General features: G+C 30.3%; 1 protein-coding gene across 4 annotated transcripts in view; it reads left to right on the top strand.

Annotated features, from left to right (window-relative positions):
- Positions 1 to 22,216, top strand: part of LOC140451864 (mid1-interacting protein 1-like) — a 37,502-nt gene extending 15,286 nt beyond the window's left edge. For 2 of the 4 annotated variants that reach the window (XM_072545778.1, XM_072545779.1), the window contains exon 2: positions 18,893 to 22,216. In XM_072545778.1, the coding sequence (XP_072401879.1) occupies positions 18,893 to 19,511 (619 nt within the window). In that variant the 3' untranslated portion in view covers positions 19,512 to 22,216. Of the gene's footprint in view, positions 1 to 7,200; positions 7,334 to 11,012; positions 11,193 to 18,892 lie in introns of those variants that run through there. The other 2 variants (XM_072545780.1, XM_072545781.1) reach the window with 2 other exon arrangements.
- Positions 22,217 to 23,800: the final 1,584 nt, after the last annotated feature.

The raw sequence follows: 23,800 nt of genomic DNA on the forward strand, positions 1-23,800 counted from the left end.
TACTTTTTAATGATGGAAAACGATAACAAAAGACATATTGGGAGGCCATTAGGATGGATAAATAAAAATATAAGAAAATGTAAACAATAGAAAAGAATGACAGCCTAAAACACAACAAGAACATGTTAAGTTACTACACATGAACAGATAGAAAATGCATTCTCACTAAAATCAGAACGAGTGGTTTACTTTCATATATTTCAATTATAACCTAAAGAAATATAACTGCGATTCATAATATACTTTATATTGTGAATCTCTGTTTTAAAACTCTTGATTACAACCATCAGACCGTTAAAAACTTTCTCCAACTATCGATATTAAATTTTGCGTCTTCCGGTGTTCGAAAAAATTGTTGTAATTGGGTGCTATGCTGAATATAAACAGTTTTTTAAGTAACTCTAGATATTTATATTCTGCTAGATCCTTTTTGATAAGAATTTCTTTTAATCGCAAACACTGACCTTTCCTATGATCAATTGAATTGTCTTAAAAGTCGTGAACTGTCGCCAATTTTTTAATTGCTTTTTTAAAGTTGTTATCAAACCAGATGATGTTATTGCGATAAACTGAGTGCCCACTTTATCGGTCCTGTTTTTTACTTTGTTTTAGAGTATAACATCAATTTTAATACTCAAATGATATGATGCAATATTAATTTCTATAAATTAATTTTTCAAGGTCATATCATCTTCTTTGTACTACTGCAATATTTTTTAAATTGTTTCTACATGATACTATTTTCAATTATAAAGGCTGAATCTTATAGATGATTCTACTGTTTATTTTACCATTTTATATAGTTTTTTGCCTTTTGTAGTACTGGATTTTTTAACGCTCCTCCTTTCAATTCAAAATTGGTTGAATCCGTATATAATGTTCTTCTTTTTCACCAGGAAAAATTAATTACTACAAAGTAATTACGAAATATATCCAAAAAAGGACTACTGGCGTATATATATATATATATATATATATATATATATATATATATATATATATATATATATATATACGTATATATATATATATATATATATATATATATACATATATATATATATATATATATATATATATATATATATATATATATATATATATAGCCGTTTAAGTTATTCGGAAATGATTTGACGATCGGTTTAGACATTGCGAAATAACTATTCGACACCTGTGAATCGCTTTGTCTATGATAGCCGAAGTTAAATTGGACTATGAATAAAATACTTTCAGCTCTCAAATTCGATAGTGAGAATGTAGAACGTGTCTAATTTCACTTTTCTCCAGAACGGTACACGTTACAAAGTTGTGACAATGTGAGCAATTCGGTGGATGACCTTTGGTTCGTCTTAAAATGCTAATAGCATTTTTGCTAAAGTAGAATGGCTACTTTCCCAAATTTTCTTTATGTTCATTAAAATTTATCAACTCTTCCAAGTGTTTCGCTCAAAATATTTATTTATAGCGGCGGCCAATATGCGCAGCACTTGTTTCGAATGCATTCAAATAGCAATCACCGAGTGTTGTAAAAATCTGTCTTACACTTTCATTGATGAATTTATCAAACAAAACTCAAACTGTGCAAACAAACATTTTTCATTGAAACAAGCCTGTGGTATTTATGAGTAGATTCTTTTTAACTTAGCAGAAAATGTTTCCTTTTCCTGGGATATTGTTGTTTCATCGTTTAAAATCTAGATTCGTTTTATAGATGATTTATAAACCAATTTTTTACAGTGTCATTACCATGTCGCAATTCAAAACCCATTTTAGTCATATTTCTACTTTAATAGATTTTCTGTTCGCGGTTTTAAATTAAATCCTTTTTCTTAAGACTCCTTTGATCTTTCTTTCTGTCTTTTTCTTTTTGAGACCTCTTTCTTCTACCAATAAAAATAATAGATTTTTTTGTTTTTCTCATATGTACTATACAATAAGGAGTTTAGCTGGCTTCGGTGGCTCTTCTACCTATTTTTGCAGTATATATTTTTCTTTGTTTCCTTCTTCCGTCAATGTAACTCCCAAGTATTTATAGTACTAGTAGGAAGGATTTCCACATTTTTCACTGTGTTTCTTCTCTCGACCGTTGGCCAATTTCCATCTTATTTCCATCTTGCAGGTTTCTTCTTTCTATTGCCTCGTCTACTTGATATTTATACAATCTTCGGAGTCTTCCTTTTTTTCTCCTTCTTATCAAACTGCATTCTGTATCTTCGTTTATACAGCCTCTTGAGTCCACTTTTCCGATATGTCCTTATCAGGCTCGTCTTTTAATCTATATAATCGGTTATATTGGAGTTCATATCCATATGCTTCTTAGTCTTTGCATTATTTATTCTGTCCCGTCTTACGACACTACAACCTCTTAAAAATTCCGTCTGTGTTGCCATAATTTTGTCTTTGTTTTTTACGAAGTAGGTATTCAATTTTGGACCTGTAGGTCAATAGACTTTTTGTCATGTGTCAAATTCTCATTTTTGTTTTTCTTAATACATACTTCTATTCCATAAATAATATATAATAAACAATTAAATTGTTAATCATATTACCATTTTTCGTGACGAACAAAAAACCTCTTTGAGTTCTAGAGCGATTCTAAGAACAAAAATAAATATATGAACGTTGAATGAAATAAAACAAAAATAAAAAAACTTGCCAAATACCAGTTTTAGAATGCATTTTTGGTGCATATTTTTGAAAAGAATAAATTAAACTCATTTATTTAAGGTGGCATAATATTAATTTCAAATACTGTCCTTTATATATGAACGTATAAAGAACTTTATTGTAATTTGATTAAAGTGTTAGTTTAATTTGAATAATAGACTTAGTTTACCATACAGTGATCGTTTATTGGTATGTCTATTGTTTTATAAATTTACATACACACATTGTAAACATACGAGGTGGAATTTTTGACACTGTATTGTTTTTAAATTATCGATTTAATTAAATCCAAGTCCGCATGGGGTTATATAAAAAGGTGAGGGCAAAAAGTCACATAAAATGGAATTCTACATTCTGTTATCACCATATTACATATTATATGATGTGTTGTGTTGACTTTCTTTATCATTTGTGATTATGAGCGTCAAGTAAATACAATAAAAAGTGCCGCTATTTATTTACTATATTCAACGTAGATATCCGCCAAAATAAAGCTATAAATTTAGAGCGCTGAGGAGTTGCTCACTGAACAACTCCTCCAGTTTAAAACAAGTGTTTAAGCAAAATATCAGGTATCGGAACAGTTTAATAGAACTACAAGCGAACCATTCCCAAAGTATAGATTACACCAATCCTCCTTATTAAGTATATTCCTGTTCAAAATGACAACAAGAGAAAGCTGAGAAAAATTTGGACGTAGTTTGAACGAAGGATATAAAATAAATAACAATTCTGGACTTGTCAGTAGAAGAAAAGAAATAAGACCAATAAAATACTAGAACTATCAACTAAAAACGGTGAAAATGAAAATATTAGAAACTATATAGAAATATTTGGGACGAACTGGCAGAAGAATACTTAGAGAAAGACAAGATATTGAAAACAAGACAATTTCGAACAAACAAATGGGAAGAAATAGAGGGACAACTATTGAAGAATAAAAGACAATGGCCAAAAAAGAAATGCGTAGAAAAATTGGGTAAGGGAAGAACCGGAATCCCAATCCAACGCCAAGAAGAAGAGAGTATTCCGGGTTTCTATACTTTAAACAACTTCCTGTTGTGATTTATGAATGAGCGACACTGAGCCTTAAGTCTCCATTTCTTGACGTACTAATTATCCATAATCTTCTGTCCACTCGTGAATTCCAATTCAAAGTTGCAGTTTACCCACTACCCACATTGAAGTGAGTGTACTAATAAGCTTGCTGAACCATGGAAGCAAATGAATATACGCCTTACAAAATATGGTTATACAGAATTATACTTAGAATATCATGGAATGGTCACCTATAAAATTGTAATTGACTAATAAATGCAAGAGTTTTGGCAAGTGTTGCAAAACCCAAAAAATGATTTATTCAGTTGGTGATAACTAGATAAAAACACGTTATCTCATACACAAAGTGGAACTTTGAAAAATTTAAGATGCTGATATAAATAATTGTCAACATATCTAATCCGGGCACCTGTTTTAAAAATAAAAACTGCACATACCTATTGTTTAAAGAAAGGACAATATTTGTATGTAAATATGTAGAATTTTTAAATCACTATAATGCCTTTTATCTGCAAATTATTTTAGGAACTAATTTTTTAATATCCTTAAATTAAAATGAATAATTTGAATATCAACATTGCTCCCCGATCTTTTAATCTAAATTGTCAACAGTGGATACATATAAACCTCGCGTTTCTATTCATTTTATCTGATATTGTGTTTTAATGTTAACTGGAGAACATAATCATCTAATGACTTTTATTGACGATTTCTATTTACAGCAGCAGGTGGTAATAGTATCTCAATTATCTGCAATAATGATTTTTCTCGGAATACATAATACCTTAATATTTATTCCAATTAAAAATAACTTTCTTGTTCAATAAGGCATATGATACTGCAGTTTTTAAGAGTTCTTTAATAGGAATATTCTTTTAACACAGGCGGGGTGGTTAAATGAACAGTAAAGAATAATCGTTTAAATTATCGACTCAACTCAATTCAACCAGCCACCAACTAATCTGAACAATATATATATATATATATATATATATATATATATATATATATATATATATATATATATATATATATATATATATATATATATATATATGTATATACTTAATATTCCCGAGATTCCTACATAGGGCTTCCACGAACTGTCTCAGCTTTAGCCAGGATTTTCCCATTTTTTTCTCTTCGTCCAATACTGTCCTGGCAATGTCATCTTAGTGACCACGGAGTGTGTGGCCGAGCAATCACCATATTCTTCGCTTTATTTGCTTTATGACATTTACTTGGTTGATTTGATTACATAAATAAACAGCTGAAGACACTAAGGAGTTTGCAATTTATTGTAGTAGTCAATCTCCATTGAGGAGAAAGCACTTTAAGAAGAAAATCTTTTTATAATATCTTTTTTATATGTTTGCGCAATGAATTGTCCATTTATTTTGCCTTTTTAGTACTTTTTTCTTTAGAAAGTTTGCTGTACTATTACTAGGTGGATCATTCTTTATGTTTAAAGGCCTTGGTATTTTTTTATCTTTTAAATTAAGTTCAGCAAAACATAGCTTATAAATAAATAGTGTTTGATATTTACGTCCGTATACTGTGTTCCATAAATTTTCGTCATTAATTGATTCTTTGAATGGTTTGTTTTTTACGCATGTAAACAATTATATGATAGACGTCGGGAATAAAGTGTAAAGCTTTAGAGTGTACCTATATCTATAATTTCTTGAAAAAGAAATTGTTGCTCCTTATTCAAACTGTTTTTTTTTGTCTATTGATATGCTTTATTAAAAGCTATGGGCCACCTCCATTTCTAAAACTTTAAATTAAAGATATTTGGTTGCTCATGTTGTTGATAGCTCATTTCACGAAAGTAAACGCACAAGCCCTAAATATTACCTGAAAGCGGTTGTTTTTTCTTATACATTCACGGACAACAATAAAATTTTGCAGGTTTCTGACTCAACTTTCACTTTAGCTACATTCTGAAATCAAACAATTAACATTAGTAAACAAACAGTGACTTTAAAGTTTAGGTCAATGTCATGTAGCTCTGGAGAGATGACGTAAGTTGTGACTGGAATTTCATCTGTAATTCTCACTTTTATGTTTTTGTTGATAGAATGACGAGATATTGGAAGTAATTGCGCGTTTCCTTATTAAATTATGTAAAAGTGATAATTTGGGTAAACAATTTAAGTTTTTTGTGAATTAATTTGGTCATAAAAATTCCTCTTAATAATTATCTAAAAAAATTCAAGAAATATTTTGGCTTTAATCATATTTTTATTACGTTTTTTAATAATTGGAGTTTCCCAGTAATTTGTTTATTAAGTATTAAATATATTTTTTTAGAAAGAATTTCATTTTACTTAATTTGTAATTTATACCATATATAACAATGTTTATAAATCGAACTCAAACACTTAATTGCTCACATAAGCTCTATACACAACAAGGGAAACAGAGGAGATGGTAACAATTACAGTTCAAAAAAAAATGTTCCGGAAAGTTCACTAGTGTTGTAATTCTTCCGTTGGATCGATTATGTGACTCATACCTTCAATATCTGCGTGGTCAGGAAGTCTTAAAACATTCGCCTTACAGTCCCGACTTAGCACCCTGTGATTAGTCGGTTGGTATACTAAAAGAGTCGTTAAAAGTGCGTCTATTTAATGGTATTCACTAGTATAGATATCTAGAGTCACTGTTTGGGCAAGTGTTATTTAAATAATCGCGCTCCCGAATAAACAAATTTAATAACTTACAAACTATTTGGTCGGTTTAGCTGAGATTTAGCACAATTAAATAACTCATTAATTGCCATAACTTCAAGTAGTTATATTACATGTCATTGTGCAAAAACAAAGTTATTACAATGTATAAATTACTACAAAAATAAAGGTTTTTGCTATTATCTCAGTTAATTGTTCATGTATTTTAATTTAGAAACTCACAAAGCAAGAACTTTTTCAGACCTACAATTTAATTTGAACTATTTTTCTTTAAAATATATAAAAAAAAGTTTTATAGGCAAACATTGGTTTTTTCACTTTTATGATTGTTTAAAAAATTAACAAAGTAAAGTCAGCTGTACGTTTTCAAGGAATTGTTAGCAGCTATCCCTCATATATCTTTTAGAACCTTCAAAAACCCGTATAAGATTTTTACGTGAATTCGATGATTTTTTTCACAGATAGACTGGGGATAGGCTTCTAGCAAAATATGCAATGTATAAAAATAAAGTTTTGTCCACTTCAGTTAAAATTTTCTTACCGGAGCATTTCGTGCAACAGAAATGACAATTATACAATTTCGAGGCAAATCAAACCTAAATATTTCTTCTTCCGTCATACTTATTATATTTGTATTAGATGTTTTATTGATTTTAAGTTGTGTTTGTAAGTTGACCGTTTTAATTTTTTTATCAAAACTCGTCTATACTACGTCATAGAATCCGATATGGAGGGGATAATCACATATATCTCCGTTTCCGTTCTTTCTTGTCTCTTGCCGTTTTAGTTGCTGCTAAACGTCGCTAGGTATTGTTATTAAAGTTTTATATAGTTTTAACTATAGTATAAGTTGGTGTATTTATATTTCGTTCACAACTAGGTATATTAGCTTTGGAAACACTCATGTCTACTAGGTGAGTTTTTAAATTCATAGTTTGGTTTTTAAATATTTGGGAATTTAATAACAATATTAAAATTATTGTAAATATCTAAAGAAATTATAATAGATTTTTAAATTAATCTATTTTTAGTTTTCATTGTTTATATTCGTTTTGTTTTATCATCTGTTAATCAAATCTTATTTTTCCGATTTATGTTCGGTTATCAGTTTTTTTTTTTATTTTTCTGTAATGATATAATATGAAACGTTCCATCATATACTTAAATAGTCCTAAATTTAATACAAAATTCACAGTTAAAGAGTTAAAAGAAAAAAGTACATGCAATGTATCTGTATAGCCCAAAGACGATTTTTAATAGACGCCGCTTCAAAAGTATAGATTAATATTAAATAGTACATAGTTTAAAATGTGGAAATATCCACTAAATTTTGTGAAACAGACTTACATTTTGTAGCAAGGTAGCTAGTGAGCTTAGAAAGTACCGAGTTTGATATCTGAGGCTGATAAAAAGATTGAAAATAACCTACCGATTTCCTAAACGATCTATAAAGACGATTTTCGAGAGATATGTCCTTCTTAGCTTACAATTTGCGGGTGCTATGAATCTTAACTTCTGGCTAAGATGAATAGATAAGACTTGTTTCTATTTACCTTTTGGAATTCATAGACTTTTATTCTTTTACGCAATAAAAACAAATTATTGGTAAAACATTTTTTGTGAGTTATTTTTTTGGGAAATAACATTATTCGTCCCAAACTGTTCGGACTTCATTCAAAGTGATTTGTAGAACTAGATTTTTATTGTGATTGTAGTAAATATTTACGTCACAGGATGGTTATTTTATGCGTGTCATTGATTTTTTACATCGGTTAGATTGATTTCCTTTGTCCAAACAGAGCTATTTTTATTGATAATTGCTTGAACGTAGATTGTAGCAATTTGCGGTGTAGTAACAATTGTAACATATAGTTGTAATTTGTTTAACAGGTGAAATTGTTATGTACAAACATTTTTTTGTCATGTATGTTTAATTACTATATCACTGAATTCTATATAATTAATGTAATAATCTTTTTGTTTAAAAGCAATCACCAATTACTAATAATGTATGCTTTATTTGATATTATTCCTAATTCAATTAAAGAAGTCAGTAGTTTTGTTTTTTGTTTTTAGATAACACTATCGTCAACAAAGAAATCAATAATTATTAAATATTTTTAATTTTTTTAGTAATGACTCACCCTATACACACACTACAAAATAGAATATAAATTTCCTCATTCGCAGGTTTTTTACAGAAGGTCGAAGCATCAAAGAATTATTAAAGATACCTAATCAAAAAATCAACTTGATTGGTTTTGGTATTTTGCATAGTCCAGGTATTTTTTTCCTAGAAATAATTGTTTTATTGTCCAATTTTTAGTTTTGAAGGATTTATTTTTACATAATACATTATATGACCTATGTAAACTGGTTGTGTCCGTCAAAATTAGAAGTCAGGCATTATTTACAACTATACTTGCCCAAACAGTGACTGTAGACGTATTTAGTTGATCGCAATCGATTCTTTGAAGCTTCAATTTTAAGTTCTTGTTATTAAAAAAACCGTTTGAAACTGCATCCCATTTACTTAAATCTCTGTACTCTTTCTATGTTCTGATTTACTATCCGTACTCTGACATTGTCTATATCACGTTTGTTGATGACCATGAATTGAGTTTTCTTTATATTTATTTTAAGACCGTAGATTTGATTAATTTGATTATTATTGATTTTATTGATTAGGAACTGTAACTTTCTCTCATCATGGGCAAGGATGACCGTGTCGTCAGCATATCGGATGTTATGAATAGGTTTTCCATTCACCTTTATACCTAGGGATTTCTATATCTTCTAAGGCCTCTTGGAAAATATATTCAGAACATAAATCATTTCATAAAACAGGTAGATCCTTTGTTTATGGAATTTCACACCTCGGAACAATAGCATCCCACTGAGCTGAATATTGATGACTCACTTAAGCCTTCTTTACATTTACGAGTACTCAGATCCGAGAAGCTCAGATTTGAGTTACAAGTAGAACTGCGAACGAAACGAGCTGCTGTCGCCTTAGTGATATTAAGCATTTTAAAGGAGAAAAATAAAGATAAAAAATTAAGAAAAAGGGGAAGCATTTGGGTGAAACAACAAAGAGCGTCACATATTTGGCATTGAAGAAACTTTGCTCACAAAATTACTAACGCATGATGAGGATTTTAAAAATTTTATGCGTATGGAATATTGTTAATCTTTTTCTTCACTTGATCTGTGGAAATATTCATTATATCTGCAATAGCTTCATATGCATTATTCCTTTTAATATCTCGATACTCCGTGAGTTTAACATTCCACAAACATTCGAATGATCGGTAAAGATCAATAAACTGCTGCATCTGTTCTCCAGAAAATCTGAGTTCCGTCATTTTCTATTTGTAATTTACACGTGCTCTCGTATTGCTACTTGGTTTGTGTTCAACTTCGATCCTCGTATCTAACTGGCAAAAGGTTCCGAGAAGGTGTATAAAAAATTGTTTGTTAAAATCCTTTATAAAAGGTATATAAATTAAAGAGATTGAGAATTTATATACCTTTTATAAAGGATTTTAACAAAATTTTTTGTGATACATGGTACACAGCCAGCTACAGGAACTTAGTTTCCTTGTGGAAGGCGTTTATACTTCCGAGTGGAGTAACTTAAAACCAAGTACTCGTAAATGTAAAGCCAGCTTTAGATGCCTTGTCAAGGAGCGATCTCATAGAACGTGAAGTGGCATTCTTCATTGGCGAAGAAAAATAAAAAATATGTAATAGAAAAAGACCAAATATAAAGACGGGAACCAACACAACGTGGAATACCGTATTTCTTCTCAATATTTGTGGTTTACGATCCCTGTGATAGGGCAAAACTGTCTATTTATGGCCGGCGCGTCCCATTGTTTGTCGGTAAATCGACCTAGTTTAAAAGAATCGGAAGCTGATGCACTGCATTCAAATCCTACGGACGTAGAAAGCAAATATTTACTAATTTCACAGTAACGTAGGATGTCAACCGTTGTCTCTTTTCTGATCGTTAATATCGATTTTCTGTTGCTCTTTGCCGACGTAAACCAGGAAAGAGCGCTATTCCACGAGCTGTCTGATTCCGGCTTTAGACTATACAGTTCCCAAGCAACAGTGACCAATAAAGATATAAATTTAAATTGAATGAAGACAATCTGAAACTATTTAATTTATTTAGAAAGACAACGAAAGTAGAGAAATGTAGCAAAATCATAATACAATGGAACCTGTTAAGATGGATATGTGTTTTTAAGGTTCAAAGGTCCGAACCAACCGAAAAAAGACGGGAGAGAAAAATGGTTTATGGAAATAAAACAGCCACCGTATTATCAAAGTAGGACAAAATCAATACAATTAATTTCACTTTTGATCATGAGGTCAGAGCATGCAATATCACACGATCTTAGTATAGTATTATAAAAGTGACCTGTTAAATTATCATCGTAGCTAAGCGGATTTTTAATTTGATAAAATAAGTTGATAAGCGGACATCAGATTAATAATCAGCTAACAGGCGAGTGACAAATGATAAAAAAAATTTAATGTAATTTTTAAACATTAAACTATTATGCAGCATCAGCTTGAGTAGTGAGGTTCAATCGTTAGTGGTTCTCTGGTATATACTTACAAGATTTTCGAGTACGATTTTCTGCTTTCAATTTAGCAAAAAAGAAGTTATTTTAATAGAAAAAAAAAACCCTTCTTTCAAGTATAGATTAAATATTTTTATAAAGGGAATATCAAGAAATATTCAGAATCCATGGATACTGAGTAAGTAAGGATTATTTTTAATACTTTGGTTTTAATGTTATCATCAAACGCTTTCTTTAAATTTATTTGCTATTTTTGTTCTTTTAATACAAGATTTATTGCTTATTTTAATTATTAATAAAAATATTGGAAAGACAGACAAAAGTGTAGCAGTTGAGACAAACTACGAAATATTCAGGGGAGGCCTGCTATAAGAAATTCCTACATGAACAAAGACCCCAATTCATACAAAGGAAGAACGCACAAAGGCAAAGAAGCAATCATCAAAAACAAGAAATACAAATAACAGGAAAGACTTAACGGAAATGTACTGAAAAATAGATCAATCGACAAAGGATAAATCGGTACAGACTTTACAACACGGAAATCATGGATAGACAACATTTACACACTATAAAACTACTAAGAAAAGAGAAAGAAAAAAAGAGAAATCAACGATTTAAATATGGAATTTGTAGCCTTAAGGAAAGTCTACGACTAAGGAAGACATCAGAACTCTGGGTCACAGACAATAATGCTGTGGAAACTACAGCGATAAATGGAAAAAATTGAGCGAAGGAAAACAGAGACAGGTGTAGGTATTATCCTTGAATATTTTGAATAATGAATCGATTTCGTATATGCAGTCTATTTCTAAAAGGAATAATAGAAAGAGAAAGAAAGACACAATTAAGCAGGTAATCTGATTGTGAAATAACATTAGACTCTTTTTCAGATGTAGTCGTAAAAGATGTAGAATTAAAAAGATTAATAGGACCTACTTCTTTTTGTTTGCCTTTCTCGTGACTTGTTAAGCTAATGAGATAATAAATGAACATTTTCCAGGTATTTAAATTATCCTTTCAAATATGTACCGTCAATCATTAACCATTTTTTAGCACTGGGTTTTGGAAAATATCATTTTAAAACCATTAAATTGACGTTTTAGTTGTTAGTGCGTATGGTGTGTGTTTTCAGATACGCGGAAAATAATAATTAATATTTGTAAATATTTTAATTTCAAAATATGACGATTTAACCCAAATTACATCAAAAAATATTACTCGTTTATGAGATACAGAGTGTTTTATTTATATATTTGTCTATTGTTCCTTTGCGCCATTAAACGCTGTCCACCATAAAGAATTAATTCTTAGATTATTTTCAACAGCTATATTGACCTTAATATCCGTACCTGGTTTGTCTTTCCAGATTACTAAAATTCCAATTAATGTTACTGTTGACAAAAATATTTATTTTTACCGGTTGCGCGGTACCTACATGACGTATTTTATTATTTATTGACTCAATTGTATAAACATACTACAAACGTGTACATAATGCATATTTAAAAAAAATATTTATTGCATAACAAAGTTTGAAACTTTGAACCTTTGATAGATTTACATATATAATATGTGACATTTGTTTCTTTTTGTTCCAATTATGATAAAAGCTAATAATGTATTTAAGTATTCCTGAAAGAACCTTGAAATATTCATAGATAATAGGGATAATAGGTATAATATACTAAAGACAGTTCAATTTAAAAAAAATCGATAATTATAAAACGTAGATTAGAACTTCTTCATGCGTCCTTTTCGATCAAACAAAAAGTTAAATAGAAATTGAAGGTTTATACGAAGTTTCGTAATAAGTAATCGTAAAGCTACAAGAATACCAAATAAGAAAAGGAAACATTGACGAAATGACAATTATTCAAGGAGATAAATGCCAATAATAAAATTCAGGACACCAAATATTTGTCGCAGTATACGTTATGCATAACTGTCATTTAGTGAAAATCTACAAAGAAAATTAACTTGGGATATACGACAAGAAACAATTATAGATAAACATCATTTTTAAACCTAAATTGTATATTTAAGATGATAATAAACATTTTCCCTAAATTAATGGTTGTGGACGTTTGCATAGTTGTTTTAAACTGATGAAACTGTTGATTAAAAAACGTTCGCTCAAATATTGACTTAGTTTTTTAAATGTTTTTATTTGGCTATCCCAGCAGATCTTTTAGACCACTCGCAGGACATAAATTTTCAGCTGTTTCTGGTCTCTTATTATTCTCCAGGTCTATGTATTCGTTTAATTGCGTTATTTAATTTTGAATGTGATATATCACTATTTTAATTAATTTCTAATATATCCACTTCTTGATCGTTGCAATTTTTGTTACATCGCCTACTTTTCTTTATTTCCACTGCAATTATGTGTGTATAAAATCTTGAATTTTACTCTTGGTGATAAATATGGTTCAGCTTTATTTTTAGCAAGTTTTTCTACCCCTAATTGCCTTACACTTTCCTTGAATTAATTGTTCCGGAAATTGACGACAGTTCGTTGGCTTCGTAGGAATTTTCCACTGTATCGGAAGTTTTATAATACGAACTGAGTATTTATAATTTTTACCAAATTAGACAAAAAACTTTAGTCTGTTCGGTAATAATAATTTTCGTATAATTAAATAATAAAATTATAAAAAGACAAATATATATAAGAGGGGGATTGAAACAAGATGTCAAAATACGTTTTTCTTTCATATTTCGCTTTAAAGTCAAAATATTAATAATTCTTTTATTTTCTTATACAAAATTTTAATCAGTTAAATATACAGATATGATTTTAAACTGCATAGTATTGATGAATTTTGAAGAAGCTTTTTCTAAATTAAAGCAAAAGATATTTCACTTTATAGTATTACCCGAAAATTGAATTATTTAATAATATTGCATGTTTTTAAAACTTTCAGAAATTTTAAAATTAAAGTATTTTTCTGTGATTTTAACAATTATAATAATTTATTTTAAATAAAATTTTAAGTAATTCTTGAGACGTGTTTATAAATTTTTATTAGTTTGAATTAGTAGCATTTACCAATTTTGTTGCATATTTTTCAAAAATATCATCGACCTTCGTATTAAGCGATTACATATAAAATTAGTCATGTCAAGCATTTGGCCAATGAACGTGATAATATCTATTTAACTTTAATGTTATTATTTTGAATATTTGTTAAAATTCTTTAAACTTAAAACTAGATTATTTGTTTTTATTGCATTATGCTGGTATTGCAATTCTTTTCCACTCTTTTCCTATCGTAAACATTGTTATATTTATAAAAGTAGGTATATACATTTTTATAGATTTAGATTTATATACACATAAATCTCGTTATGTTTATTATTAGTTTGTTACATTATTAGTTTTCTTCTTAGTGAATTTTGTTCCCTGTCAACAAAACTTTATAATATTTCGTCCTTGGTTCTAAAAAGTATATGAGGGATAGTTGATGACAAATACTGAAGACGTACAGCCGATTTTGCTTTTTTTTAACAATCGTAAAGAGTGTAAAAATTCCTTTAATTTGCGAGTTGCTAAATTAAAATGCATAAACAATTTATCAAGATAATTACAAAAAACCCTTATTTTTGCAATAATTTATAAATATTAACTTCGTCTTTGCATAATGACATGTAATATAACTTCTTGAAATTATGGCAATTAATGAGTTATTGGAGTTCGCCAAATGATTGTTAAAAGCAAAGCAAAATCAGCTGTACGACTTCAAGGATTTGTCATTTGCTATCTCTAATACTCCGTTTAGCACCTTTAAGAACCACAGTCCTGTACTACTCGACTTGATCATTTTATTTTCTCTTCAAATAATTTATATCATCTAACAATGTCAGTTATATCAAATCTTTTTTGTATGTCGATATCAATGCCATGAAATAAGAATTCACACTAGATTAGAATGGAGTTTCTTTGACTTAAAAAATGAGAATGTAGATCAGGCTTTTTTAATAATATCTTAATTTTCTAAATGTAAGCCTAGTCAATCTATTTCGATTTTTCCTTAACTGTTAATCACTATTGATGTTTTGTCGAGGTATTTTGTCAGCTTTTAAAGTTGGTCATTCATTTCAATTAGCAACATTGTTTATTATCGAATTGAATCGAATTCGTTCGCACAACAATTTAAGACTTAATAAACACGCATAACCTTATCGTGCGAGAGGTATATGGTATCTATTATTTAGAAACTCTTTTTATATGAAGTATGTTATTGCTATCACGTACTTACTCACCTTTTTTAAATTTTAAACCATATTATTTGGAAATCTTGTTGTGCAATATTATGTATAAATGTGTCCAACAAGGACGTATTATATTTTTACTATATTCTATTTACTTATTTTTGAGCAAATACTGTGACATATCTTAAAAATAACATTGGTAATTAAGATGGCATTAACATAAGACAGTTTTTAAAACCAACAACCAGACCATTATGAAATTAAATAGAACATTTATTACACTCACGTATAAAAATACTGTATTTTGGCGAGTAAAGTACAGAAAAAAAATCGTCTTATGTGTTAAATTAATTTTGTTTTTTATTTTATCTCGACTATCTTGAACTAGATTTTTTGGACTACGACATTGCAAATCCATTAAGCCGTGTACACACTGAAGAAAACTTCAGAAACTTTACTGTTTTCAGAAAAACAATATGTATAGAAAAACGACTAGCTCTGACGCTCAGATTTCTAGCTAGTGGTTATTCATAATCCAGTTTGCACTACCTATTTAAAATTTTCGAAACAAGCTATTGGAGGAATAATTCCTGAAGTGTGTCAAGCTGTAGTAGACGGTCTGAAGGATTATGTAGGCCAGCTGTGTTAGTTGTTTTTTATTTTTGCTCACTACCTCCGTCATAAACCTTTTTTTCTTTCCACTTTCTTGCCACAATCCTCTTTTGTTATTTTCATTAGAGCCGAGATTTGCTCTCATGCAAATTGCTGAAATAAAATTTATGTTTTGGGTTCCAGTTGCCAGAGCCAACAACTCTCGGCTCGGGCTGAACGGTGAGGATCCGTTCGGCTCGCCTCGTACTCATCTGAGCAAAATAGGGCGAACAAATGCTCGAATGCTCAAGTGTGTACTCAGCTGTAAGAGTTTTCTACTGAATTTAGTTTGATAAATATAATATGTTCCAATAGAACTGGAGTGTTAAAACTATATTTGAAATCCCAGTTTCCGGTTTTGTTTCAATGCAACATATATTTTTGGAATTGATGTTTTTTATAAAGATTGGTCAGATTTTATTTACAATATTAATTCCATTTATAAGTTTTCATAGGGAAATTAGGCTGTAATTATATTTACATGGTGTCGTGTTCATTTAACTATTATACGCAAAATATACAATAGATTTTGTATATTTTGTTACATCTGCCTTTTCAAAATGTCTGACACATTGTCTTCAAATGTACAATATTTTACATATTATGAGTATTTATTTCAGATGTACAAACAATCTTATATTTTATGAAACACACGTTGTTGTAACAGAGATTAACATAAGACAGGTTCTTGTAACCTTCAGATAAGATCAGTGATGTCTGTCTAAGAAATGAACAAGGAAAATCCCCTAAAAACTCGGTTACTGATGTGAAAAAATTAACACAAGCGGTTGTTACATACTAGATATGAAGATAAAACATTTAACATCATCTTATATCCATGTGCAATTTAGATCAATTTATTAAAAATGCGTCGTTTCCTTTTAATCAAATAATTAAGTTCTGCAAACAGAACGTGACACCTGTTTATTGATATAGTCACCTCAAGTTTATCATATAAAGCGTATTGTATGATATTTTTATTTCATCTGTAATATCCGAGGGCTAATACCTTAGTTCCACCCCTGACCTACTTATAATAAACAATTAGTAAATCTCTCACGCTTATTTTCCCATGTAGTCTCATGGGATTAGCATATTTTACATCTAGATAATACCATTTCTAATGCTTCTGGAAAGAAAGGTCGTTCGACCTTTGTTAAGTACTGATTGACAGTCGGTAATCATTTAGGGATAAATCTGGAAAATATTATGGATGCTCAACTTCGAATAATGCATCAGCGATTGCAGTTGTTGTAATTTCATACCTGTGATTGTGTGCGTGATTCTGATCCAAGAGGAGAGCTTTGTGCAACTCGATCTATGTTTTTCTGTTATAGTATTATGTAAATTTGGAATTACATGGGCATAATATGTACATATTGTTAGCATGTCCTTCCCTACTGAAGGTTGCATCTTGAATTTTGCGGCGGTGTTAAATATTGATGTGTAAATTTCTTTTCAAGTTTCCTTGTGTGAATCATATTGCAGACAATTTTTTCATATTCACTTCAGCAGTGTATATTATATACCACATATTATAAGAGAGCAGGATCTTCACTTATTTGTCTAATAGTCACACGCCGATGTTGTAGTATTAGGTCATGGATCTTTTTAACATTTTTTTGTATATGGGAGGTGGTGGGCTCTTCACCTTCATATTCGTCTATAGACGACGATCTACTACATTTAAACTAACGGCACTACCTTTTGACTGTTCCATATGATACTGCACGTTACCCTAATATATCCATTCCAAATCTTCACGAGTTTGCGTTGGAGTGTCTCTTTTAAAATGCAAGTATTTAACACTTGGACGTGGACTACGTGGGGAGGGCATACATGTGAGCCACATAGTGCCTCCTCCAACATGTATGCAATTGGATATATATGCATTTCTAAGTTGTAAATAAATTTGCCGCTCTTTGCCCGACTTTAAATCCATGTTGGTATTGAAATACCTGAATTAGGACATCGGCTTTAATAGGTGCAGATTTTTAATTTTCTAGCATGGGTCTACATGTAACAGGTTACAATTCAACGTGGATATAAAAAATTATTTTGATTTAGAAGTGGGTTATTCGTGTATTCTCACTACAATGAAGAACATAACAGTGATTTTCTTACATCTGCTATTTATCTCTCTATTTCTATGTTATTAAAGCCATGTTTATGTATTTGTGAATAGTAAAATATGAATACATATTTATTTCCGATAATTTTTAAATAAAAATATTTGGTGGAATGAATTTGCTGCTGCTATAAAAACTATGTAGCAACAACTGAAATTTATGAAATAATGTCGTAAACGTCCTCACCAATCAATTTTTAAATTATTATATTTATTATTATTGGATTGCTCGCTACTACAAAAAGTTAATACAATATCAAGGTTTTCTCAAACTTCCCAAGCTTTCGCGTTAATAATAATTATAGGTAGAAGTGGGAGTTGTCAGTACACAGTATTACCCAGATGAACAGAGAAATATGAAGATGACCAAACACAACCGATCAAGATAAAGCGTAAATGAGAGGTTAAGGCGTGTAATAAGGATAAGGCAGGGAAAGGTTTGTGAGCTTTGAAAGTATATCTGATTAGGACTACCAAACAAAAATACTATCAGATCCTTTATTTGGATGTCTCTGTTCTAAATTCTGGTCTGGTGCTTTCGTTGGTCGTAGACCAACACCCGAATTTTAGAGTAAATTAACCAGATAAGATGGAGGAAACTTGTATTTTCTGTACTATTTTAATCTTACAAATTAGATCTAGTGGCTCTTTTAAAAATGTGATTATATTTTAGATAATTCTGAACGTTCATTTCTTCCTATTAATATTCATGAAAATTGCAAAGCGTTTCAAGTTACTCTAGATGAATTTTGATTTTAATAATAGCTACAGTATCAACTTCTTATGCGCTTGTACATTTAGTCACATCGATTTAAATTTTATTTTACTGCTTATATTATTTGAACAAAGTAAACATTTTTTAATGAACTTTTCTTTTATTACAGGAACTGCCTTCGTCGCATAGCTAGACACGACGACACAGAATTCTCTAACCAAAGCATCCTTAACGTGATGGAGAAATTTGTTAAGACCGTCAACAAAATGGATGAAACCATTTTAGTGCCTTGTCGTTTGATGGACTTAAAAGTCGGAGATGAGCAAGACCCAGCTTGTCAAAATTCAAAGACCAAATCATCCCACTCTGTACACCAAATTCTAAGTTCTACTGACTTGTTTGAGATCTACAATATGTTGAACGGGGTAAAGGACTCGCTCTTATGGGGAGGAGCTCAAGAGCCTCCAAAGAATCCTCCACCACCTACTACTGCCGTTGTAACATCAGTAACTACTCCAATTATCAAGGGCCACATCCGCAGACCCTCTTCAGTGAGTGTGACTTCCACAAATTCGTCATCTACTCTAAGCGATACTGATTCTGAGTCTGGCAGCAATGAAATCGACTCTGGAATTGATGAGACATCCCAAGAGGAAGGAAAAGCTGAAAGAATCGCTCAAGATTTTAAAAGACACTTACATGGACTCACCAGTACGCTACGTCACATGACAGAAGCTGCTCAGTACCTGACCTGGCGTTACCAGTACGACATTGGTGGCCCCGTTTAACAAATCTATTTTTTAGGTCAATGGACTGATGTTTTATATTAATTATAGTTAATTTTTGGATACAGGGCGACTCAGCAGTTTGTGGGCGGCCAGTCCATATTTGACACAAATTACTAAAAATACTACTCACACGATGTTAAAGTCGTGATTGTATGAAAATGAATGACCAAATATAAGTGAAAATAGTTTTTAGGTATTTGTCATATACTTTTTTTAAATCTTTATTATTTATTAGTTTGTTTACGATTATTAATTAAAATTCTTTTTATGCGAAGTTAATTAAATTATGCGTGGGGGAAATGTGCACAAAATGACATATTGCTAATAGACAAAATAACATACATATATAGCTACAAAATTATTGGAATAATGCGCAAATAAAAAGCTTAGTTCTTATTGGAACATCAGCTCAAGAACGGTGAACCCAAAGCGAACATTGTAAGCACCGCAAGCAGTCTTCATCGGGATTAGATTTTGAGGTCATTACAATAAATGCAAGCAGTAAAAATCTTGTTCTTCATCGTTTTCGTTAAAATAATTTTTTGGTGGCTTTGCATTTTCTCTTTGTTGGGGGAGTTATGGGCTGATTTTTAGATTTTATTTTCAACATGTTAGGAGTACAAGTCAACACCAACAAGCTCTGTCGAATTTTCGATTTACGTTTTCCTTGGCCACCAATAAAACATCCTTTTGCCACCGGAGAAAGCAGCTCAATAGGAAAAACAAGATCAAAAGACGATGGACGTTCATTGGTAGCAGCAGCAGTTACAGCAACTTATACAGTTACAGTCTATAGCCAACAGATTCTAACAAGCTTCCGTACAACTGATAAAACTTTGGAGTTGCGGCCGATTAAAAGCTTGAGCACGGGCTACTGATGTGGCTTCTGGTTTGCGCAAAAATATATTTCTGTTACGTCTTTGAAATTCATTATCCCTTTTGCTTTTAGATGTTAAATTTACCAGCGAAATCATTTTTCTTAGCCATCTTAAAGGCTAATTTTTCTACAGATGCTCGTATCAGTCCGAATAAACGATTTTCAAGGAATTTTATATGATCAATTAATTGCCTCCAATCAGATTGCTAATCAGATGGAAAGGTAGTTTTCCTAAAAGCAAGGCCTTTTAAATTTGACTCCAAGGATTTTTTTCTATAAATAAGTTATTTAAGTTAAAGATAAATATTTGAGCAATGAAACAAATGCTACATAAATAGATTTAGTAGCAAAAAACTTACCATTTGAACAAAAACTTTGTCAGTATGAAAGAAAATCGTTTCGTGTGAATATCTATCATTGGCGATGACACCAAGACGAATGAAATGGATGTGTTCAAAAATTGAAAGTTTATAGAGTACCGTTATGGCCGCGTGGTGTAACTGTTAGTTTCGTGTGAAGTCCGCCAAATTCACAATAACCCGTCTATGTCCTTTTGTACATGTATGTCATTTTGCACATATTCCCCCTATTAATTATTGTCTTGTAACACGTAATGCGTTAGAAAGACATTTAAAGCCTTGGTATTGCAAACTTATAAAATGTTACATTGTATTAAAGATGATATCTTTTGAAGTAGCAATAAACAAGTATAGTAACAATCTAGATTGTTTAAAAAGAGACAGAGCAAACACTAGAACATACATTTTCACAAAATGATACTGTGTATCAGTTTATTTCAATAGGTTTAGATTAATTTCTATTATGAAATAGTGTACTCAATTCTACATTAAAATTTCTGTCGGTTTAATTTTTCTTAAAAATAATAGTTTCTTTGTTTCTGAACATTTTTAAATTTATAACATTTAAATACGCAGATTACGAAACAATAATTTTGGAGTAGAAGCATTTGCCCAGTGTAATATACTTTGATATACTACTTCTTCATTTGTGAAGTGATCTAATTATGAAATTTCAAGAATTGTCCATCAGGTGGGCATTTCAAATTTTCTTTAGGGTTTTAAGATCTTAATTTCACCAAAACATAGGATTATAGGCGTCGTATAGAACATCCTATGTCTTTGTTAAATCCAGTAACTAAGCTTTTTTCGGTAAATGGTTTCACTCTTGAAGTGTATAAAGTAATGTTTGTGTAACATTTTGTAACCTTTGTCAAACATGTACCACAAATGTTAAACAATACAGTTACAATTAAACCCGACTAAATATAATGAAATAAATTAATTTTAATTGTTGTTCTTCTACTCTTCTATAAAAATAATTGTTAAAATAGCTTATAAAAATAGTCTTGTTTAATTTCTCGAAATATAAATTTTAATTTTCGTATAAGGTTCAGATTTACAGTATTAGTTATATTATAATTTACAGAAATTTTACAATTTCTTGTCTAATATCTACACTTACAACAAAAAGTATCCTATGTTAAGATTCATAAATTAAGAAGTTATTGTTGCTTTAACTTTATGAAATTTTGATATTTTTTGCTGTATTGTCATTATTAAATATTTATTTAAGTTATTCTTTATTGATAAATATTCATTCAAATAATTTGTGTCAAATATACTGGCGAAAAAGGCAGAAAGTGCAGTTACTCTGTGTATAATTTGGAAAAGTGATAATATTTATATACTAGATTTATCTATTTTTGCTCATAAATTTATGAATCTATTTATTTTTAAATATTTAGTATTATTGTTTATTTTACCTCTGTATTGTTTTAATTTATAATAAATATTATTGAGGTTTATAATTGTTGTCTCGGATACATTACTTACCCGATCATCCATATCCTAGTACAATCATATTAAATTATAAACTAGTTCTCTTTATGGTGAACAAACCTGAGAACAAATAACCTGAAGAGTAAATAATAATAATGTATAGTTAATATACATTTTCAAACTACAGTGTCATCCTACATAAAGGTAATATTTATTTTATTTTGCACCAGAATGACAGTCGTGAAGGGAGAGTTCGATTCTGCATCAAAAACTGTAATGTTATATTCAACGTGGGTTCCGAATATTTTTAAATATTAACGAGTTTAATATAAGTTATAAATTGTGAATTTCCGATATAAGCTGTAAGTGTACAAACTCTACATAATATCAAGTTAAACTAATGTAAAGTCAACTAGATTGCAATCATTTGTTATTGTTGTCAATAAACCAATCCAGTTTTATCAGCAAAATAATCACTTAGTAAATGCCCATAATATACTTTTAGCAGATATTTACTATTCACATAATATTTATCAAAATGGAGTCGAACAAAAGTTCTACAACTCAAAAACATCAAAGTCAAATAAACTCACAAACATATTCTTCAGCAGCGTCGAAATTGCAATTTCTCTCCAAAGAACAGGCAAATATTTTTAGTATCTTAGAAAACACCAAACTTCAAGACTACCTTCTTCCACTGCGGAATAAAATTTAACCGAGAATTATAATATTTTCTTCTAGATTATCTAATAATCTCATATGTATGTAGTCATCAAATAAACGTGATTGTATGAATAATTATTGTCAAATAGAAATACAAAATTATTAGAAATTATCAGAGCAAGAAGGTTAGCTACAATAGCGAAACGATTTGTTCTCTCCAACGTATGTCCTACAATACCGCACACCTTGCTCATCAAATTGTAGCTTGAATTTAAAAAAGATGGCTTACGGCACTACTCTTTGACTTTACTCACTACTACCCACCCACAATACAAGAAATAATGGATTCCATTCTCCAAATTGGAGGACAGACACTGATAGATTTGTGGAACACAGAAGGAATGCCAGGAGGCTGGAAAAAAGCAATTATAAGCAATCCACAAGAAGTGAGACAAACTCAGCTGCAAAAACTACAGAGGCATATCCTTACTCCTTCACAGAGCAAATCATAGAACAATATCAGGACGGTTTACTATTGACCAGTTATTCAATGTAAAACAAATATAAGCTAAAGCCTGTGAGCACTTTAAGTATGCAAGAATTTGGTGTACCAATGAAATCTGTAAAGTTAGTTCTAGCGCAAGTACGAGTCCAAAAAACCAACTGACAGACTACTTCCAGACAACTAAAGGGCTAAAACAAGGAGATCCGACTCCGAATTTGTTTAATATAAATGTGGGATAATAAGAAAAATATCTGTAGGTTAACACAAAAAATATATTGTTTAATGTGTCTAAACTTTTTAGGATTAAAATTTGGTGGTAAACCAAACTGGAGTTCGGATATTAGGTACGTGTTGGTTTATCTTCTTCTTCAAGTGCCATCTCCGCGGCGGAGGTCGACAATCATCATAGCTATTCGGACTTTCATAGCTGCTCTTAAAAGTTCAT

This window comes from Diabrotica undecimpunctata, chromosome 10, assembly GCF_040954645.1.
Source record: "Diabrotica undecimpunctata isolate CICGRU chromosome 10, icDiaUnde3, whole genome shotgun sequence".
Classification (NCBI taxonomy): Eukaryota; Metazoa; Arthropoda; class Insecta; order Coleoptera; family Chrysomelidae; genus Diabrotica; species Diabrotica undecimpunctata.